General features: G+C 43.6%; 1 protein-coding gene across 1 annotated transcript in view; it reads right to left on the minus strand.

Annotated features, from left to right (window-relative positions):
- Positions 1–22,740, minus strand: part of cfap77 (cilia and flagella associated protein 77) — a 226,351-nt gene that overhangs the window by 115,314 nt on the left and 88,297 nt on the right. Inside the window, exons 3-4 of the mRNA XM_078549993.1 lie at positions 11,743–11,842; positions 5,600–5,819 (exon numbers count right to left, since the gene is read on the minus strand). Coding sequence (XP_078406119.1) covers positions 5,600–5,819; positions 11,743–11,842 — 320 coding nt within the window. The remainder of the gene's footprint in view (positions 1–5,599; positions 5,820–11,742; positions 11,843–22,740) is intronic.

Here is a 22,740-nt window from a genome sequence, read left to right on the forward strand (position 1 = left end):
ATCCCACCCATGGATGAGGTTCCCTGAAAAATGCCAAGGCTGCCTGCCGATTTGCCCGCCTGCCAACCATAACGTTTGATGGGCAACAAAATATCTCAGTTAATTACTACTTTAATGGCCTTAATAGGCCTCTTAATTGTCAGACACGCAGCTGCAGGCCCAGCGATAAATTCTACCCAAGATATAATTGCATGAGAAGCAGTTCAGAGAAGGCTCACTCAACTCTTTCCTGGGAAGAGTGGCTTATCTTATGAAGAAAGGTTGGACAGGTTGGGCCTATACCACTGGAGTTTAGAAGAATGAGAGGTGATCTTATTGAAACATATAAGATCCTGAGGGGATTTGATAGGGTAGATACTGGGAGGATGTTTCCACCTGTGGGAGAAACTAGAACCAAGGGACACAATTTAAGAATAAGAAGTCTTCTGTTTAAGACAGAGATGAAGAGATTTTTTTTTCTCTTAATGGGTTGTTAGTATGTGGAATTCTCTTCCCCAGAAAGCAGTGGAGGCTGGGTCATTTAATTTATTCAAGGCGGAGTTAGACAGATTTTTGATAGACAAGGGAGTCAAGGGTTATGGGGGACAGACAGGAAAGTGGAGTTGGGAGCACAACCAGATCAGCCATGAACTTATTGAATGGCTGAGCAGGTTCGAAGGGCTGAATGGCCTACTCTTGCTCCTAAGTCCTATGTTCTATGTTTCTATTCATTACCCCAAGGACGGTAAGCATTATTGATGAGAGATTCAACAGGGAAGGCATCCCACTCGTTTGTGTTCGTTCTGTACTGCGGGAAGACATGTTAGCATTATTTCACTAGCACCCTACTGCTGGTCATTACTCCATGCCAACTATGTTGCAGAAACTGGCTAGAGTATGTTGGTGGCCTGGAATGAAAAGGTGTTTGGAACAATACATGAACAGGTGTTTGCCCTGTTTACAGACCAACCCAGCACCAAATATCAACAAAGCTCTTCTGAGATTTCAATCCACACGAGATAGACCCTGGACACATTTGCAGATTAATTTCATTGGGCCCCTCACAAAAGCACAGTGCAACCATGAATATGTCCTGGTTGTCATTGATCAATTAACAAAATGGACTAAAGCATTACCCATGAGAGATAATAAGGCAAGGACAGTGGCTCATGTCCTATTGAGTGAGGTGTTCTGTGGATGGGGAATACCAGTACAGGTAGGTAGTGACCAAGGACCATACTTTACAGGGGATATTTTCTCTGCTTACAACAGTTGTTGCAAATTAGACACAAATTACATATTGCACATCATCCACAGTCGTCAAGAATTGCAGAAAAGAGTAATCAAATCTTGAAAATGATGCTAGCCAAGCTGTGTACAGATCACCCCACTCAATGGACAAGCATGCTTCCCTTATGTCGAATGGCAATAAGATTAACACCCGATAGGAGCACAGAAATTAGTCCATACAAGGCAATGACTGCGAGGCGGATGCGGATACTAGGGCATTTGACTTTGGGAGGGAAAACACCCCTAGCCCTACAACCAAGTAGTCAAAAATGGCTGCAGGAATTAATTAATCATGTGATGGAAAATAAATAAGTTAGTGGCCAGAAATATTGGGAAATCCCGAAACCAAATCAAGAAACGCTTTGATAAACGGGTCAAACCATTTGAGTATGAGATAGGAGAGCGGGTGATGCCACAGAATTTCAAGCCAAAAAAGCTGAACTCTAGAGGTGAGGTGAGAGTGACTGCCCTTAACATCAAGGCAGCATTTGACCGAGTGCAACATCAAGGAGCCCTAGCAAAACTGGAGTAAATGGGAATCAGGGGAAAAACCCTCCACTTGTTGGAGTCATACCTAGCACAAATGAAGATGGTTGTGGTTGTTGGAAGTCAGTCATCTCAGCTCCAGGACATCACTGCAGGTGTTCCTCAGGAGAGTGTCCTCGGCCCAACCATCTTCAGCTGCTTCATCAATGACCTTCCATCATAAGGTCAGAAGTGGGGATGTTTGCTGATGATTGCACAATGTTCAGCACCATTCGTGACTCCTCAAATACTGAAGCAGTCCATGTCAAAATGCAGCAAGATTTGGACAAAATCCAGGTTTGGGCTGACAAGTTACAAGTAACATTCATGCTGCCCAAGTGCCATCTCCAACAAGAGAGAATTTAACCATCTCCCCTTGAAATTCAATGGCTTTACCATTGCTGAATCCCCCACTATCAACATCTGGGGGGGTTACCATTGACCAGAAACTGAACAGAACTGCACCTGCCATGTAAATACTGTGGCTACAGTTCAGGGGTTAGGAATCCTGTGGTGAGTAACTCACTTCCTGACTCCCCAAAGTCTGTCCACCATCTACAAGGCACAAGTCAGGATTGTGATGGAATACTGTCCACTTGCCTGGATGTGTGCAGCTCCAACAACACTCAAGAAGCTTGACACCATGCAGGACAAAGCAGCTTGCTTGATTGGCACTCCATGCACAAACATTTATTCCCTCCACCACTGATGCACAGTGGCAGCAATGTGCACCATCTACAAGGTGCACTGCAGGAATTCACCAAGCCTCCTCAGACAGCACCTTCCAAACCCACGACCTCTACCATATAGAAGGTCAAGGACAGCAGATGCATGGGAACACCACTACCTGGAAGTTCCCCTCCAAGCACTCACCAGCCTGACTTGGAAATATATCACCACTCCTTCACTGACACTGGGTCAAAATCCTGGAACTCCCTTCCTAACAGTGAGTGTACCTACATCACATGGGCTGCAGCGGTTCAAGAAGGCAGCTCACCGCCACCTTCTCAATGTAACTTAGGGATGGGCAATAAATGCTGGCCTAGCCAGCGACGCCTACATCCCATGAATGAATAAAAAAACTCAGTTGATGCCAAATGGTAAAGACTGTATAGTATCCTGGACAAATCAAATCCTGCTGTGTGTTTGTTGCAAATTCCTTATGGACCAAAAGGGGAACCAAAGCTGAAATGGTTCCATGTAAATCAGTTAAAAATGGTAAAGAATGAATGCTAAACTTCATCTCTATACGTATGAATTAAACATGAAGATGCAGTACATACTCTACCTCAGGCTAAATATTCAGAGCACAGTTATTCAATCCTTTGAAATCATGTGAGAACTCACCAAGCAAAGGTTCAGACTTCAGCTGGGCGGAAGCTGAGGATGTATTCTTCACGGATGAACCCTGAGTAACACCGGCAAAGAAAGATGAAACTGGAAGTCCAAACATTGGAGCTTAAAGCATAGGTTTGCGAGATATGTTTGTCATGGGTGTTGGCAGAATAGTAATATAATTATACGTATCAAGTGTATCGTTATTATATATAGTAATTTTGAGGGATCAGCTTTACTTCACCCTCAAGATAGGGAGTATGTAGGTTAGTATGAAAGTATGAAATCATAAAATGTCAAGAAGCGAGGCATAATTTTCAATAATTTAGTCAATGCAAGATTCTGATGTATGGGAGGGACAGTGGAAAGAAATGTCAAGCTGTTTTGGAGCTTGGGTCAGGGAGTATTCTGGCCTTTGGCTGATTTGAGCCTTGGATAAGCATTTTTGTCTACTGTACTCTATAATAAGACAATAGCAAAGACAAAGAACTGTGTTATGTTAAGCTGAAGGGTCTCCTGCTTAATAAAGAAAAATGTCATGCATGAGGGTCATGTAAGTTAACAATATAGTAATGGACAATAATGAGATATGATAACTAATCAGATCTATAATAAAATAATAGTGAACTAATCAGGTTGCCTAAGATGAGGTTTCAGCCTACTCAAAGGTAAACTAATGCAGCACAAGGCTAGACCCAAAAAAGGTACAAGTAGAAGAGTCTTGTGACCCTCAACACACAACCAAGAGAAGATAGACTACTGTCAACAAGAACGCAGCAGCAACAAAAAGCAAGCAAGAGACAGCGCTTCAATCAACTGGAGCGTCTAGAGCCGGTGTTCGTAAAAACAGATTGTGAGTACCACCTTGCTAAGTACCATTTTGTTGTACTACTTGTGCATCTATTCAATAAGCTTACTACCGCTTACACTGAAAGCCTTGTACCTGGAGTGGTCAGTGACTAGTCAGAGCTAAAGGTCCCAAACATTAACTCAAGCAGGTCCGACCCTCTCTCAACTGTCTCCAGGTGAGTCAATTATCATGGGGAATGAGGAAATGACAGAGACATTGAACAAATATTTTGTGTCTGTCTTCACAGTAGAAGACACAAGGTACATAGCAGAAAAAGGGAGTAACCTAGAGGCTAAAGAGAATGAGGAAATTAAGGTAATTGGCAGAGAAAAACTATTGGAGAAGCTTGAGAGACTAAAATCTGACGAATCTCCAGGACCTGATGGCCTACAACCTCAGATTCTAGAAGAGATAGCTGCAGAGATAGTGGATATGTAGGTTATGATTTCCAAAGCTCTCTAGATTCTGGAACGGTTTGGAAGTTACCAATTGTAACACCACTATTCAAGAAAGGAGGGAGAGAGAAAACAGGGAACTACAGGCCAGTTAGCCTGACATCAGTCATCAGGAAAGTGCTACAATCTATTATTAAGGTAGTTTTAACAATGCACTGACAAAATCATAGTATGATCAGATAAAGTCAACATATTTTTATGAAAGGGAAATCTTGTTTGACAAATTTATTTGAGTTTTTGAGGATTTAACTAATAGGGTAGGTAAGGGGAACAGTAGATATGGTATGCTTAGATTTCCAAAAGGCATTCGTTAAGGTGCCACACAAAAGGTCAACGCACAAGATAAGGGTTCATGGAGTTGGGGGTAATAAATTAGTATGGATAGAGGATTGGTTAACAGACAGGAAGCAAAGAGTAGACATAAGTGGGATATTTTAAAGTTGGCAGGCTGTGACTAGTGGATTGCTACAAGGATCAGTGTTGGGCCCTCAGCTATTTGCAGTCTAGATAAATGATTTAGATGAAGAGACAGAGAATAATGTATCTAAATTTGCTGGTGATACAAAGCTAGGTGGGAATGTAAGCCATGAGGAAGACACAAAGAGCTTGCAAAGAGATATAGACAGGCTAAGTGAGTGGGCAAAGAGATGGGAGATGGAGTATAATGTGGGGAAGTGTGAGATTATTCACTTTAGTCGTAAGAATGAAAAAGCAGAATGTTTTTTAAAAGGTGTGAAATTTTTAAATGTTGATGTTCAGAGAGACTTGAATGTACTTGTACAAGGAATACATTAGGCCAGGAGAAGCTTGAATATTGTTCCTCGTGCACAACCCGTGCTGCTCATTGCCAGTTCTTCCTTAGTTCCCCATCCTCACAATCACCTGCTCCCCATTACCCTCACGACCTCTTTGAAGTCTTCCTGTCAGCTCACCTCCACGAAGCAGTGCTGAATTTGCATCCTCAACCAGCAAGTTGTCTGTCAGCACTGACTTAGCACTGGCAGCTCATCAATTTTATTGCCAAATCAGCAAAATCATAGAGGTCTCCTGTTGGTGACACTGGACACGTGGTCAATTACTCCCCTTACCATCTGCCTGATTGACTCAGGATTAAAATTGCCCTATCTTAAGGGAATGAACAGTAAGTGAAGAAACATATTCTTACCGTGTGGGCATTCCAAAAGTTATTTCAGGGAGCTTGCGATCTTTCTTTTCTGCCTTTTTTCTCAAACTTCCAATGTCGTTCGTTGCCCTAAATTGTTGGATCTCTCGTGAAGTAACCAATCCAGCTTTAATTGCCGCTTTATTTAGTGCCGCAAAGTCACGTTTCAGTTTTTGTAGCTTTTCCTGTTGTTTGGGTTTCGCTGTAAGCCAGTGACCAATGGCTGAGAAAGACAGTGAAAAAGAAAACACACATATTGATAACTTGTATTGATCGTTGGACTAATGCATAGATTTTTCTGACCTGCCCAGACAGGATTGGTTTCATTCCCTGTTTTGATATTCTACATTCAGTGCACAGACTTCATTCTCTTATTTATCCTGAAGGGAGTAAATTATTTTCTGTTAAGTCTGTTTTAGAGTAAAAATAATTGTGTACATGCTTTTTAGAATCATGCTTTTTGAATTCTGTTAATAAAATTTTATATTATGTTGAATAGTTTACTGCTGGTATGATGTTCTATGAGTAGATTATCCAATATTTTAATACAATAACAAAACTTTTTCTTATTTTTCCCTTCTGTCACCTTTTTACCCTTTCTTTCAATCCACTCTCTTTAATCTTTCCCTCTTATTCCACTTCCTTTCTATATTTTGTTTGACTCTAATTCATTATTTTTACTTCTCCATCTTGCTCTCTGCTTCTTTCCCCATTTTTTTCTTTCACTGATCAGGGACATAAGCCTTGGGCACGCCATTTATGAGGTCCCAGGTGTGACCTTGACATTGCTGCACTGCTATTAAATCATAGAATGGTTAGAGCACAGAGGGAGGCCACTTGGCCCATCACGTCTGTGCTGGCTTTCTGCAAGAGCAACTCAGCTAGTCCCACTTCCCCGCCCTTTGCCCCTACCTCTGAAGTTTTGTTATCCTTCAGGTTCTTATTCAATCTCCTTTTGAAAGCCTCAATTGTATTTGCCTCCACCATGCTCTCAGATTGTGCATTCCAAACCCTAATCACTTGCTGCATAAAATAGTTTTTCCTCATGTTACTGTTGGCGCTTTTACCTGATCTTAAATTGGTGTCCTCTAGTTCTCAACCCTTCTGCCAATTGGAATAGTTTCGCTCTATCTACTGTGCCAGACCTCTCATGATTTTGATCACTTTTATTAATTTCCTCTCAACCTTCTCTAAGGAGAACAACCCCAGCTTCTTCAATCTATCCATGTAACTAAACGCCCTCATCCCTGGAACCATTTTTGTAAATCTTTTCTGCACTGTCTGTAAAGCCGTCACACCCTTCTTAAAGTGTGTTGCTCAGAATACTCCAGTTGAGGCTGAACCAGTTTTTCATCATTATTTTATTGCTTTTGTAGTTCATAGGGTGAATTTTATGAGAAGGCATCATGCTCGCCATCCCCCTTGTTGCAAAAGTCGGTCATGAACCAACGGGCCTCCCTGCAGTAATAATATATTGCCAGAGGCCTACTGCTTTCAAGAGCTGCCAGCCCTCCAGCAGTCCCTGCAGCGCAAAACTCAGGGTGCTGCAGGGACTGCAAGGAGGCCCAAGAAGAAGAGAGCTATAGATCCCGGAGGACCTAGACTCAGGTGAGTCCGAGTTTTTTGGGTGGGGGTGGATTGGCACCTTTGGGGTGGTGGGAGGGGTTGGCAGGTTTTGGAGGCCAGGCAAGTTTTGGATGCCAGGCAGGGAGGCACAAAGGGAGGGCTGGGGTGGTATCATCTTAGAGGCTGCCCCTGACATGCACGGGGCACCCACCGAAAGATGCACCCCCTTCCTTCTTGCTTTTTCACCTCAGATGGTGAAAAAGTGAACTTTCCACTCTCACCCATCTGACCACACCAACTGCATTATTTTTTTTTTCAAGATCCAAAATATATACTTTATTTCTATTGTACATTGTATTATTTAAAGGTTTTTACAGAAACAATTGAAAGAAATAATCTCCTTGGAGAATCCCATCGCAGAGAAAATTTACATTACAATGATTTTGTTTTGCTGATTAAACAAAAGATAAATTGCACTTCAATGTATATTTGTGAACATGGCAAAAATACCAACTGCATTATAGCATGGGCAGCATAATGTTTGGGTTAATTGGCTTGTTAACAAGCTCAATTGCCCATTAATGATTTTTTCAAAATGGCAGCCAGGCTGCCAATTTTGGTGCCTGCCCACCTATCATATAATGGGAAACCAGCGTGTTGGCATCAGATTCACCACCCAACATCATCACACCGGATTTTATGCATGCATGGGACGGCAGCAGTCCCAATTTGCAAACATAAAATCCCAACCCATTCCTTTATCTATAAACCCCAGAATCCTGCATGCATTATTGACCACTCTCTCAATCTGCCCTGCCACCTACAATGATTTGTGCCCCTGGTCTCTCTGTTCCTATTCTCTCTTTAAAATTGTGCCCTTTATTTTATATTACCTCACCTTATTCTTCTTGCCAAAATGTACACTTCACGCTTTTTTGCATTAAATTTCATCTGCCACATATCTGCGCATTCCACCAGTCTCTCTATGTTGTTTTTAATCTATTACTATCATCCTCACTGTTCAAGTTTTGTGTCATCTGCAAATTTTGAAATGGTACCCTTATTAAATCAATTATCCAATTTTTGGAATGCAAATATAGTGCAATATCAATGGCAAGTATAAAAGTCCATTGAGGGAGTGGTGACCCCATGGAGAGACACATGGAGCATAGCACTGAGTGGATGCAAGGGCGTGCACTAATCTTCATAGCATGGCCTCATCCATGAGGCCTATGAAGTGATGCATAGACAAGATGGGATAGCCACACATCTCTCTATTGCCAGGAGCTGAACCACTCCAGGCAACCACAGAAGGGGATGTAAGATTGGGAAGGGCTGAGGAGGGGCAGGCTGAAAGCAATGGGAGCTTCTCTCAAAGCATTTTGACCATTGAAGGCAGAACCTTGGCATCTTTTGACAGTGACACCAACCCTGTAGGTCTGATAACATTTTTTTTCTTTCATGGGACATGTGCGTCACTGGCTAGGTCAGCACTTATATTGCCCATTCCTAATTGCTCTTGAGAAGGTGGTGGTGAGCCACCTTCTTAAAGCGCTGCAGTCCATGTGGTATAGGTACATCCGCGGTGCTATTAGGGAGGGAGTTCCAGGATTTTGACCCAATGGCAGTGAAGGAACAGTGATATAGTTCCAAGTCAGGATGTTGCATGGCTTGGAGGGGAACTTGCAGGTGGTGGTGTTCCCATGCATCTGCTGCCGTGGTCCTTCTAGGTGGTGGAAATTATGGGTTTGGAAGACGCTGTTGAAGGAGCCTTGGAGAGTTGCTGAGCCAGCCCCTGCAGATTCAGGTGGCCCTGAATGTGCTGGGCCCCATTAGGGCTCAAGCATCCAGAGGATGTAAACCACAGGCATCATATGCACTAGAACAAGAAAGGCCCCCATAGCAACTCCAGGCACAAGGAAATCACCTCATAGATGTGACTATAAGCGAGCAAATTAATGAATGGACTAGCACTTGGGGTTTCAGTGGTTGGTGTTTATTTGTTAAATGCAGAAGCCTTTAATGTTTTACAAGAGTTAAAAGTCTTGACATTCAATGTATAACAACTCATGCATTTATTTTTATGCACTAGTTGACAGTGATCAGATGTGGAAACAAGTACATGGATGGTCTGTAAAGGTGAGCACCTCATAAGCGTCTGTGTTGACAGAAGACCTTGGCATATAGTGCTGTTGGGTACAGAGAGATGGTAAGAGCCTCTAATGAAAGGTCAGAAAGGCTGCGCCAGAGAGAGAACTTCTTGGTTCAGTGGCTCCCTTGCATTTGACCTCATGTGAAGTGTCTGCTGATCAGAGATTCTTGATATCACGCATGTTACTGTCCTATAAGTTAGGCCCTGCAGTGCCACGTCCATCGGCTGTTATCAGTTGTGGTGTTTTATGCTCATCCTCCTCCTCTAAGGATGCTGCTTGTTCAATGTTTTTTTCTGGTTCCAGTACTACTGTTCCTAGAGCGTCAGGTTGTGCAATGCACAGCAGATGTCAATGATGCGGGATACCCTTGAGGGTACATATTGAAGGGCTCCCCAGATCTATCAAGGCCTCTAAACCCCATCTTCAAAAAGCCAATGGTCTGCTTGATGGTAGCCCATATAGCAGCATTTTTACTTGTACTCTGCCTGTGCACTGGATTTGCATACATGGGTCAGAAACCATGTCTTCAGTGGTTACTCCTTGTCCCCCAGTATCCAGCCACAAAGGTGTTCAGGTGGCCTGAAGAACCGAGGCAATTGGGACTAAGGATGTAGGAATTGTGGCAGCTTCCTGGAAACCCCGCGCACACCTGCATGATCTGCTTATGGTGCTCGCAGACGACTTGAATATTGAGGGAGTGGCATCCCTTCCTGTGCACAAAGGTTCCTGACTGTTCTGTGGGAACCTTGAGTACAGTAAATGACCCTCTGCACCTAGGGAAATCCAGTCATGGCCCTGAAGCCAATTACCCTCTTGACCTGATCGATTGTGAACTTGATATATTGTCCAGCTTGACTATACATGACATCCGTGATCTTCTTTATGCAGCGATGGGTCGTTGACTGAGAGATGCCACATAGACCTCCAAATGATCTCTGGATCTAAACACAGGCAAAAGAGGTTGAGTGCCAATGTCACCTTTAAAGCAACAGTGTTTGCCACTTCCCAATGGCATCAACTCCTGCTACATCATACCACACAGTTCTGCCACCACCTGCCTAGGAAATGCAGTCTTCATAGACATTGGAGCTCGGATGTCTCCATGGAGCTGATCCTCTGACCATTTGAGTTGGGTAATGTCTTCTGTGACTGTGGGGCTGCACTCTTGCCCTCATGCACTCTCCTTATCAATGTCTAATGACTTCCTCAACCCACCGAAGCTCTCCGGCCACGCATAAGGTGCTCCATCTAGCTGCGTTCCCATCTCTGTGCCACTCTCCTCCTCACTGGAGGAGCCAAAGTCTGAAAGCATTGACTCCATAACTAAATGAAGCCTCTTCTCAAAAACCTCTTCTACCTCCAGTGGCTGCTGTGGATCTAGGAGACACCCTTCCATAACAGCACTTCAGTTTGGCCCCAACCTCTGCAGTGCCTCCAAATTTGATAGCATTGCTTATTCAAGGCACAACTTGCAGACTGCTTCAAAGTATGGCTGCCAGTTCCCTCCACAACTCAACTGCTGCCCAGGTCTCGCCTCCTTTGAGTAGATGAAACTCTGAACCACCATGCAATCTGTGTGCCATTCTTAAAATCAGAAAATGACAGGAAAATACCTGACAATTGGCTGTTTAACAACATTAATTACCTGCTTGTTGCCAATGCGTCTGCCACTGATCCATCCCACCGCCTGCATTTCATAAACTTGGTTGGCAGTGGGACGACATCATGGAGCCTGCCTGACATGGGCCAACCCTTTTTAATGGACACCCGCTCCTCCCTGCATTCATTCCCACTGCCACAGGTCCAGTAAAATTCTGCTCTTGGTATCAGTATTAACCAAGTCTGAGGTTTGGAATATCGAATCAAGCAGGATTTTAGTTCAGATTGCATTTTTGACTGGGCTAGATATGATTATATAGATTTCCACACATCTACAGACAATTTAAAGGATGTGTTAATTGGGTTAGATAAAGAGGAGGAGGCTTATATGGAGCATAAACCCAGACGTGGGCCAAATAGCTTATTCCTGATCTGTAACAACTTCATAATATTTTGTAATAGATGTGCTGCAATAGAGTGCTCCCTCTCATGTAAGAGGAAGACGCAGCAGTGTTTGTTCTGTGTGGCCAAAATGCACCTAATGTTCTCGGAAATGTAATAATGAGAGTCGAGGACATCCATGATCTAGACGACTCCAGCCCATTAGATGTTCATTTCTAAGACCTACAGTAGAAATGTTGAGGTTAAATTACATTCAAGCAAATATTGATTTTGTGAAATTACAGTATATTGTACATTGAATAATGGACATTATAATCATAGTTTGTATAAATTTGAATTGTCCTTTTAAGTGTGCTAATTTCTACCGTAATTAATAAAGTAACCTCTTGTAGTATAAAATTCAAAAGAAAAAAACTGCCTCATTACCTGCAGGAACTCCGCCATCATAGGGTCTCTCAAATGTCCCATACACATGGTTAGACCCTGGTAGTGGGTTACCACTGCGTTTTCCCTTGCCAAGTTCTGACTAAAACAAGAAAGAGACAAATAGGATTATTTAGTGAGTAGAAAAGGACCTTTTGGATTCTGGATGTTGACATTTTTTATCATTCTACTGTTAAAATACAAAGGATCTGAAGCAATCATCCATATAGTCACAATTCAGAACAAGAGGCTGCCTTTCCCTTCTTTAAGTCTTGATTTGAATAATTTCTATTTGAATCCAAACTGAAGCCAGAATGATTGCAGTTGACTAAGGATTTGTAATGAGGAGCAAATTCTTCTGATTTTGTGAATCAATAAATAATTATATCTAAAATTTGCAATAGTCTGGCTGAAGCTCAGGAGTCATATTAGCAACTAATTTACTTCCTGTAATGTTGCAAACTCTGTGTTGGAGAATATGATCTCTCCCTTATCTGTCTTTATTGTCTTCATGTGACTGTTCAACATGCAGCACTGGATGAACAGCAATTTCATCCAATGAAATATTGAGAAGACTGAAGCCATTGTTTTTGATCCCTGCCACAAAATCTGTTCCCTAGCTACCGACTCCATCCCTCTCCCTAGCTTACTATCTGAGGAAGAATCAGACCATTCACATTCTTAGCATCCTAGTTGACTCTCAGAGGAGCTTCTAATGCTGTATCTACTCCATCACCAAAATTGCACATTTCCACTTCCATGACATTGCTCATCTCCAGCCCGGCCTCAGTTTATCTGTTGCTGAAACCCTCATCCATGTCTTTGTTGTTTCTAGGCTCAACTATTCCAGTGCTCTCCTGTCCCGTCTTCCACCCTTCATAAACTTGAGCTTATCTAACATGCTGCCTGTATCCTAGCTCACAACAAATTATGTTCATCCATCCACTGACCAACTTTGGCTCCTGGTCAGGCAACACCTCAATTTTCAGATTCTCATGTTTGTTTTCAAATACCCTCCCTATCTCCATAACCTCTTCTAGCCCTACCAAACCCCAGGATCTCTGCCTTTCTCTTGCACATCCCCAGTTTTAATTGCTGTACCATTGGCATCCATATTTAAGCCTTAAGCTTAGAAATTCCCTCCCTAAACCCTTTTGAGAAGTTCTTAAGCTACCTCTTTGACCATACTTGTCCTAATATCTACTTCCATGGCTATGTCAAATTTTGCTTAATAATCGCTCCTGTGAAGCCACTTGGGCATTTAATTGCATTAAGGTGCTATATAAGTGCAAATTGTAGTTCCTGTTTCTGTCACTTCACTTCTGCTTTCCTCTCTCGCACTTCTTCACCTTCTCTCTGTCCTCATCTGCTTCTTTCACAGTCGTTTTCTTTATTTTAAGGTGGGACCTGGTGGGTGGCACGTTGTGGCAAAATGTCGACTTCATGTCTCTCCTCCCTTCCCCACTCTTAACTCAGGATTCCCTCACTTCTATTGTGCACTTGATCTCTTCATATCCCACTCCTGCACCTCTTCCTGCCACCCTCTCACTACCACCATTCCCCCTACCTTTTCCTCTTTTAAATTTTGTGTTCAACTATAGTGCAACCACACACATCCTCCCCCCCCACCCGCCCCCCCTCCACTGTTGTCAGTCATTTCACTGTTGGTTCTCCATTTCTTTCCCTCAACCCCACTCACTCTTCTCAACCCTTAACTTGTTTCCCTCTTTATATCCCCTGCCCCTTCTACTCTGTCTTCCTAAGTTCCTCTCAAAGGGGCTCTATTTTCATTATTAAACTTACTGGCATTTTTTTTCAAAAAAGTATAGAATGAGGAAGACGACTTGTCAACTTGTCTGTCTTCCGCTTTTTCTCATAAGTGTGAGCAATTAAAATCTCCATCTTATAGCTGAGATAATTAGATGGATTCAAAATTTTATTCGTGCTTTTTTTGAAACTTTAAATATTAACATGAAGAAAAGCTCATTCTCACATAATCTTATAAAACGTTTGAGTGATTTGTGGGGAAGAGGTAGATATGAGTATTCTGCACCAAAACAGAAGTTGTTATATGCACAGGCAAGGTGTAGAACCTTTAACACCAAGACCACAAAATTTGGCTTATTTGTAGTTTAATAGAAAAATGTTATCCGCGCCTTTTCTGGCATGGATCATACCAAACATCATCTTGATGAGGGTGGTAGCATGTGCCAGAAGTATGCAAAGTAGGCAGATTAAGACATCAGTCAGCACCTAATGCTGATTTGATGACTGGCTTGCCATTTTTGACCTTGCTGTTGTAGTTAATGCTCTCCCTTAAATATGCACAGCTGAACATGCGTTCAGCAGCAAAAAGGGATACCACCAGCATTATTTAATGGGATCATCATCCAACTTTCAGGTTAGTTGCCAATTTCTTTCTACAAGCTCTTGCTGAGGTTTTGTAAGTACTTGGTGTTTGCAGGAGTTCATAAAAGTTGGTAAAGTCTGCAGGAAGTGGCACTGAACATGGGAAAGGTGTTGGGTGCTACTGCAAGAGTTCTGAGCTCACCATTTACTCCCATTCTTGAGGGCTTTAGTAGCAGTCCCCCTTGGGCTGCAGCATCAGAGGGAGATAGAGCGGAGGCAACAAAGGAGCTGCTCACAGAGGGACAAGGGGGAGAAAGACTCTCAGCAGAAGACCATACCCACCTACAATCTTTAGGGAGCCATTTTCCTTCCTGCACCCAAGCTACTCCAGTAGCTGCAGCATAGCTGATGGAAGCCTACTGACTTTCAATGGGAGATGTTACAGGTGGCTTTGCAGGACGCAAGAGGGTCTGGACCTTGAAGGCTTGCCTTCAGACTGCATCGTCTCAGCATGGGATTAGCAATCTGAGCTGGCTGGTTGACTGGCGTCAGAAAGGGCACTGTCGTATTGGCAGTGGTGGGAGCACGAATGCTGTCATCCTGAGAGATCAGAAGGTTTGTGCTGCATGGTTACACTGCCAATCCGCCAGAAGAGCACCTTAGCTATCTGAGTGATCTGCTGGAGGGCAGATTGCTGGACTGTAGTGCAACCCTGAAAGCCCCTTTGAGCACTGGTATCTGCAGCCTTGGTGGCAGCAGCCTAAGCCTGCACAACACCAAGCTGGCTTGCATAGATGATCAAAGGTCAAAGATGACAAAGGGTCATTGACCTGAAATGTTAGCTCTGTTTCTCTCTCCAGAGATGCTGCATGACCTGCTGAGTATTTAAAGCATTTTCTGTTTTTATTTCTGATTTCCAGGATCTTCAGTGTTTTGCTTTTGTATTAGCTTTAAGTGGTGCTATCCTCACATGAAATTGTATCCCACTTATGAGGTGTGCAACCACTCAGCAGTGCGTTTAGTACTAGGCTGCATACGATAATCATTATAATTAGCAGGCAACATGAAGTTTGAATGATATAAAAACAAAATACTGCGGATGTTGGAAATCTGAAACAAAAACAGAAAATGCTGGAAAATCTCAGCAGGTCTAATAGCATCTGTGGAGAGAAAAACAGAGTTAACGTTTCGAGTCCGTATGACTCTTGTTCAGAGAAGTTTGAATTGCTTTGAATGGACATTATGATCCCTGTGCCTGACTTCGGGAGCTGTTCAATTTTGTCCCCTGAAAGTACTATGAAAACACCACCTGCAGGTCATATATAGTCATAGAGTTATACAGCACAGAAACAGGCTCTTCAGCCCATCATGTCCGTGCCTGCCATCAAGCACCTATCTATTCTAATCCCATTTTCTAGCACTTGGCCCGTAGCCCTGTATACTATGGCATTTCAAGTGCTCTTCCAAATACTTCTTAAGTGTTGTGTGGGTTCCTGCCTCTACCACCCCCTCAGGCAGTGTGCTCCAGATTCCAACCACCCTCTGGGTGAAAATTTCTTTCCTCAAATCCCCTCTAAACCTCCTGCCCCTTACCTTAAATCTATGACCCCTGGTTATTAACACCTCTGCTAAAGGGAAAAGTTTCTTCCTAACTAATCCATCTATGCCCCTCATAATTTTGTATACCTCTAACATATCCCCCCCTCAGCCTTCTCTGCTCTAAGGAAAACAACCCTAGCCTATCCAGTCTCGCTTCATTGCTGAAACGCTCCAGCCCAGGTAACATCCTGGTGAATCTCCTCTGCGCCCTCTCTAGTGCAATCACATCCTTCCTATAGTGTAGCAACCAGAACAGCACACAGTACTCCAGCTGTGGCCTAACTAGCATTTTACACAGCTCCAACATAACCTCCCTGCTTTTATATTCTATGCCTCGGCTAATAAAGCCAAGTATCCCATATGCCTTCTTAACCATTTTATCTACCTGTGCTGCTGCCTTCAGGGATCTTTGGACATGTACACCAAACTTCCTCTGATCCTCTGTACTTCCTAGGTTCCTACCATTCATTGTGTATTCCCTTGCCATATTAGTCCTCCCAAAATGCATTACCTCACACTTCTCAGGATTAAATTCCATTTGCCACTGCTCTGCCCATCTTACCAGCCCATCTATATCATCCTGTAGTCTAAGGCTTTCCTCCTCACTATTTACAACACCACCAATTTTCGTGTCATTTGCAAACTTACTGATCATACCTCCTATATTCATGTCTAAATCATTAATGTACACTACAAACAGCAAGCGTCCCAGTACCAATCCCTGCGGTAAACCACTCGTCACAGGCTTCCAATCGCAAAAACAACTTTCAACCATCACTTCTGCCTCCTGCCACTAAGCCAATTTTGGATCCAATTTGTCAAATTGCCTTGGATCCCATGGGCTCTTACCTTCTTGACCATTCTCCCATGTGGGACCTTGTCAAAAACCTTACTGAAGTCCATGTAGACTACATAAACTGCTCTATCCTCATCTACATAACTAGTCACCTCCTTGAAAATTCAATCAAATTTGTTAGACATGATCTCTCCCTGACAAAGCCATGCTGACTATCCCTGATTAATCACTGCCTCTCCAAGTGGAGATTAATCCTGTCCCTCAGAATTTTTTCCAATAGTTTCTCTACCACTGATGTTAGGCTCACTGGCCTGTAATTACCTGTTTATCCTACTACCCTTCTTGAATAATGATACCACGTTCACTGTCCTCCAGTCCTCTGGCACCTCTCCCGAGGCCAGAGAGGATTTGAAAATTAGTGTCAGAGCCCCTGCCATCCCCTCCCTTGCCTCACATAGCAGCCTGGGTTACGTCTCATCTGGGCCTGGGATTTATCCACTTTTAAGCCCACTAAAACTGCTAATACCTTCTCCCTTTCAATGCGAATTTGTTCAAGTATATCACAGTCCCCCTCCCTGATTTCTACGCCTACATCATCCTTCTCTATAGTGAACACAGATGAAAAGTGATCATTCAATATCTCACCTACATCCTCCGGCTCCAGAAACAGATTGCCACTTGGTCCCTAATGGGCCCAACTCATTTCCCTGGTTATTCTCTTGCCCTCAATATATTTATAAAATGCCTTGGGATTTTGCTTTATCTTGCCCACCAGTGCTTTTTCACGCCCTCTCTTCGCTCTCCTAATTACTTTTTTAAGTGCCCCACCCCCACCCCCCCCGACACTTTCTATACTCCACTAGGGCCTCTGCTGTTTTCAGTCTTCTGTATCTGCCATAAGCCTCCCTTTTTTCCTTTATCCAATCCTCTGTATCCCTTGACATCCAGGGTTCCCTGGACTTGTTGGTCCTACCCTTCACCTGAACATGTTGGCCCTGAACTCTCACTATTTCCTTTTTGAATGACTCCCACTGGTCTGATGTAGACTTTCCTACTAGTAGCTGCTCCCAGTCCACTTTGGCCAGATCTTGTCTTATCACATTGAAATCGGCCTTCCCCCATTCAGGACCTTTATTTCCAGTCCATCTTTGTCCTTTTCCATACCTATCTTAAATCTTACAGAGTTATGATCACTATCCCTGAAATGCTCCGCCACTGACACTTCCACCACTTGCCCAGCTTCATTCCCTCAGATTAGGTCCAGTATTACCCCTTCTCTTGTAGTACTTTCTACATGCTGGCTCAAAAAGTTCTCCTGGATACACTTTAAGAATTTTGCCCCCTCTAAGCCTTTCACACTAAGACTATCCCAGTTAATATTGGGGAAGTTGAAATCTCCTACTATTATTACCCTATTATTTTTACACTTCTCTGAGATTTGCCTACATATCTGCTCCTCTATCTCCCCCAGAATGTTTGGAGGCCTATAATACACTCCCAGCAAAGTGATTGCCCCCTTTTTGTTTTTAAGTTCTACCTATATGGCCTTATTTGAGGAACCTTCTAAGATACCATCCCTCCTTACTGCAATAATTGACTCCTTGATCAATAGTGCAATGCCACCTCCTCTCTTACACCCACCCCCTGTCACGCCTGAAGATTCTATACCCTGGAATATTGAGTAGCCAGTCCTGCCCTTCCCTCAACCATATCTCTGCGATAGAAACAATATCATATTCCCATGTGTTAATCAACACCCTCAATTCATCTGCCTCACTTGTAAGACTCCTTGCATTAAAAGAGATGCAATCCAGCCTTGCATTATTCCCTTGTGCCTTAACAGGTCTATATTTGCTCTGCCTTCCAGACTGACTTAGTTTCTCTTCTTTATTTGGCTGAGCATCACCCCCTACTGTACCTCCACTATGTATCCCATCCCCCTGCCAAATTAGTTTAAACCACTCCCAACAGCGCTAGCAAACCTCCCTGCAAGGATGTTGGTCCTGTTCCAGTTCAGGTGCAGCCCATCCGACTTGTACAGGCCCCACCTTCGCCAGAAACAGACCCAGTGATCCAGGAAACTAAAGCCCTCCCTCCTGCACCATCTCTTCAGCCAGGCATTCTGCCTCTCTATCCTTCTATTCCTATACTCACTAGCACATGGCACAGGGAGTAATCCAGAGATTACAGCCTTTGAGGTCCTGCTTTTCAATCTGCTACCTAGCTCCCTAAATTCTTGTTGCAGGGCCTCATCCCTCTTTCTACCTATGTCATTGGTACCAATGTGAACCACAACCTCTAACTGTTTGCTCTCCCACTTCAGAATGCCATGCAGCCGTTCTGTACCATCCTTGACCCTGGCACCAGGGAGGCAACACACCATCCTGGAGTTACGTCTATGTCCACAGAAGCGCCTGTCTGCACCCCTCACTATTGAGCCTCCTACCACTATTGCTCTTGCACTCTTACTCCTCCCTCCTTGTGCAGCTGAGCCACCCACAGTGCTGTGAACCTGGCTCTGGCTGCAGTCTCCAAAGGAACCTTCACCCTCACCGTTTTCCAGCACAGAAAAACAGTTCTTGAGTGAGATGCACTCAGGTATAATGGTTAATTCCAGAAAAATGTGGATAATTTCTTACTGCAATTTTCCATAAGTGTAGTTCTACATGGGAACCTTTCAATGGAATGCACTCACCATTTACTGATAAATGGTGGGTCAACAGGCTTATTAGCTCACCATTAGAGTACACATTTTTCTTTTACAATTGCTGGGAATTTCTGTGCCTGCTGGCGTCAGGTGTGTCCGGTGGCATGAGCGGACAATATGGCAAGAAGGCCAAAAATCGATTTCAAGACTTTGTGAAACCAGTTTGCAATCGTCCGCTCAGCCCATCCATGGCATGCCATGTTCCCCACCCTCAGATGTTTGGAACCTCATTGTAATACATCAGCATATCATTGCAAGGCTATCCCGCTGGACTCATCCCACCCCACTGGATCGTCCACCCACGTCAGCGGGAAAACACGCCGGCGTGTTTCACAACAGCATATGTAAGGCGAGCACTTGGCAGGCGGCACTTTGTTCGGGACTTCAAGATTTGTTTGCTCACCTTGCTTTGGTCAGCACTTGCAGTCATCAGCGTACGGCTTCACGGACAGCACATCACTTTTAGGGGGCTCAGGGCAGGTCTCTACCTACTAGATCAGTTGTGGTTGGATTTTCAACGGCTGCAGGGCTAGGGCTTATTTGGGAAAAGGGGAGAAGTTGCCTCAGGCAAGGGAAAATGCTGCAGGACAAGGGCTGTATTGGGGAAGGAGGGTATCCCAGGGTGTGTGTGGGGACACATGTTGATCTGTGCCAGTGGCCTCAAGATGGTGAGGGCTGAGGAGGCAATCTCCAGAGGAGATCAGGCCAGATGGACATGTGAGGGTTTGTGTGAGAATGGGTGGTGATGTCCCTTGAGCTGGCAGTGAGTGAGATGCCAGTGAATGTGTGATGGGCTTGAGTATGAGAGTTTAGAGTGATGAGATGGTTGCCATACCCTGGCTGCACGAATGAGAACATTCATCCTCTTTCTGCATTGGATGGCCAACCTCTTCTGTGCAGCATTGGCACTGATCACCACTGCCATCACCAAGCCAGAGTTGTAATGTTGCTGGAGTGGTAATGTTGGCCTCCTGAGACTAAAATGGGGGTGGAGGACATCACAGCGAGCCTCCACGGCTTCCAAAAGGCGCTCAAGGGTTACAGTCTTCTCGCCTTTCGGGGCCATGTCTTCCTTGCTGCAGTCCTGGGCTGGAAGCACTGAGCGCGACTGTACTTTAAATGTGGTGCCTGGCATGATGAAGCGGCGAGGTGGTGGCGTGGCAGGTGAGTTGGAGCCCACCCGCCATTGAAACGGCGTGTATCCCGGGAATGCATAATTAATGTGGCGGGTTTGGGACGATACGGCCTGAAAAGCCACCATTGCAGCCGGCGGGATAAACGTTTATTTTCCTGCCTGCTACCACACTTAGTGCAAATCTGGGATGATTCTGTCCAATATCATAACTGTAACTAATGTCAAAAGATATTTCATGGTGTTTTGAACAATTTCAATGCCCTTCAGATTTAGGGTTTCCACATAATCAAATTTAGTATTTATTTGCATTCATGTTTACTTATAATATTAACAGTCTGATTCATTTGAATCAGTGCCAGCCCAGAGATTGTTAAATGTAGTCTTTGGATTGTGAGACAAGTTATTGCTGTTCTAACAGAACTGCTGAATCAGGGGAAAAAAAATACTAAGATCATCTGTTTTATTTAGTTTTAAAATGAATTCCCTCTGTGAACATTTTAGCTTTTCAGTATTGAGGGATTAACTGACCCCCTGATTGCATCCATAGTTCTTTAACCTGTCTCCATGGCGAGGACATTCTGGGATTCTAGACACCAAAAGAGAAAGATCTGATTGGATCTTCTTGCAGCCAATGCTGTTGTGCTCATTCACATGTCATCGGATAAGGGTGCTCAGACGAGCAGAGCAAAGCCTGAAAAGTGAAGGTTGTTCTTTTCCCATTTGAGCATAACAAGCTGTGAAAATCTGGCCAACTGAGCTCTTTGGAGAAGAAACCTGATAAAATACTTTAACATCTGTGCACCAAATCTCCACTTAACTCTCGAGAGCCATGGTACCATTTTTGGCAATACATATCAAAATAGTCAAGGATCAGAATTTTCAGTTTCTTTGGCGAAGCCACATCCTGTATTTTGTTCTTTTCAAAATCAAAAAATTTTATAGAATATAATTTTAGAAAATGAAAATGAAGACCTTTTTCCTTTTGTTTTCTCAAAAATTAGTTTGAGTCCAGCTCTGACAAATGGAATGTAAATCTGTTCTCAATAAGACCATAAAGACCATAAGATGTAGGAGCAGAAGTAGGCCATTCGACCCATCGCGTCTGCTCTGCCATTCTATGAGATCATGGCTGATCTGATAATCCTCAACTCCACTTTCCTGCCTTTTCCCCATAACCCTTGATTCCCTCACTGATTAAAAATCTATCTCAGCCTTGAATATACTTAATGATCCAGCCTCTACAGCCCTCTGCAGTAAAGAATTCCATAGATTCACTACCCTTTGAGAGAAGAAATTCCTCCTAATCTCTGTTTTAAATGGGTGATCCCTTATTTTAAGATTATGCCCTCTCATCCTAGACTCTCCCACAAGGGGAAACAACCTCTCAGCATCTACCCTGTCAAGCCCTCTAAGAATCTTATGGGCAAGATTTTCCTGTCAGCAAGCAGGGGGGCAGGGCCCGCTCGCCGACGCATAAAATGACGCACAGTGACATCAGGCCGACGTCACCGCGCCCCATTTAAATTTTCCGGTATGCAGGGGCACAGCAAAATCAGCTCTGCTCCCGCCGACCTGTCAATGGCCAATTGAGACCATTGACAGAGTCATTTAGCTAATTAACGGACCTGCCCGTCCAACCTTAAGGTTGGACTGTGTGTGCCTGCAATTCAACTTCGCCCCCTAAGGTCACCTTTCATTCTTCTAAAGTCCAATGAGTAACGGCCCAACCTACTCAACCTCTCACCATAACAAAATCCCTCCGTACCTGGGATCAACCTAGTGAACCTTCTCTATACTGCCTCCAATGCCAGTATATCTTTCCTTAAATATGGGGACCAAAACGGTTCACAATATTCTAGGGGATGCAATGGCATAGTGGTATTGTTACTAGACTAGTAATCCAGAGACCTAGGGTAATACTCTGGGGACCTAGGTTCAAATCGCACCATGGCAAATGGTGGAGTTTAAATTAATTAAAAATCTGGAATTAAAAGTTTAATCATGACCATAAAGCTATTGTTGTAAAATCCCATCTGGTTCACTAATGTCCCTTTCAGGTAGAAAATCTGCTGTCCTTACCTGGTCTGGCCTACATGTGACTCCAGACCCAGAGCAATGTGGTTAACTCTTAAATGCCCTCTGAATAAGGGCAATAAATGCTTGCCTAGCCAGCAATGCCCACATCTCATGAGCGAATAAAAAAATAACTAGTGCCTTGTATGTTTTTAGCAAGACTTCCCAATTTTTATACTTTGCAATAAAGACCAACATTCCATTTGTATTACCTGTTGAACTTGTATGTTAGCTTTTTGATTCATGCACAAGGACTCTGTGCAAATCCCTCTGTGCTATAGCTTTCTGCAGTCTTTCTCCATTTAAATAATATTCAGCTCCTCTATTCTTCCTGTGAAAATG

Source organism: Cetorhinus maximus, chromosome 10 (assembly GCF_964194155.1).
Source record: "Cetorhinus maximus chromosome 10, sCetMax3.hap1.1, whole genome shotgun sequence".
Classification (NCBI taxonomy): Eukaryota; Metazoa; Chordata; class Chondrichthyes; order Lamniformes; family Cetorhinidae; genus Cetorhinus; species Cetorhinus maximus.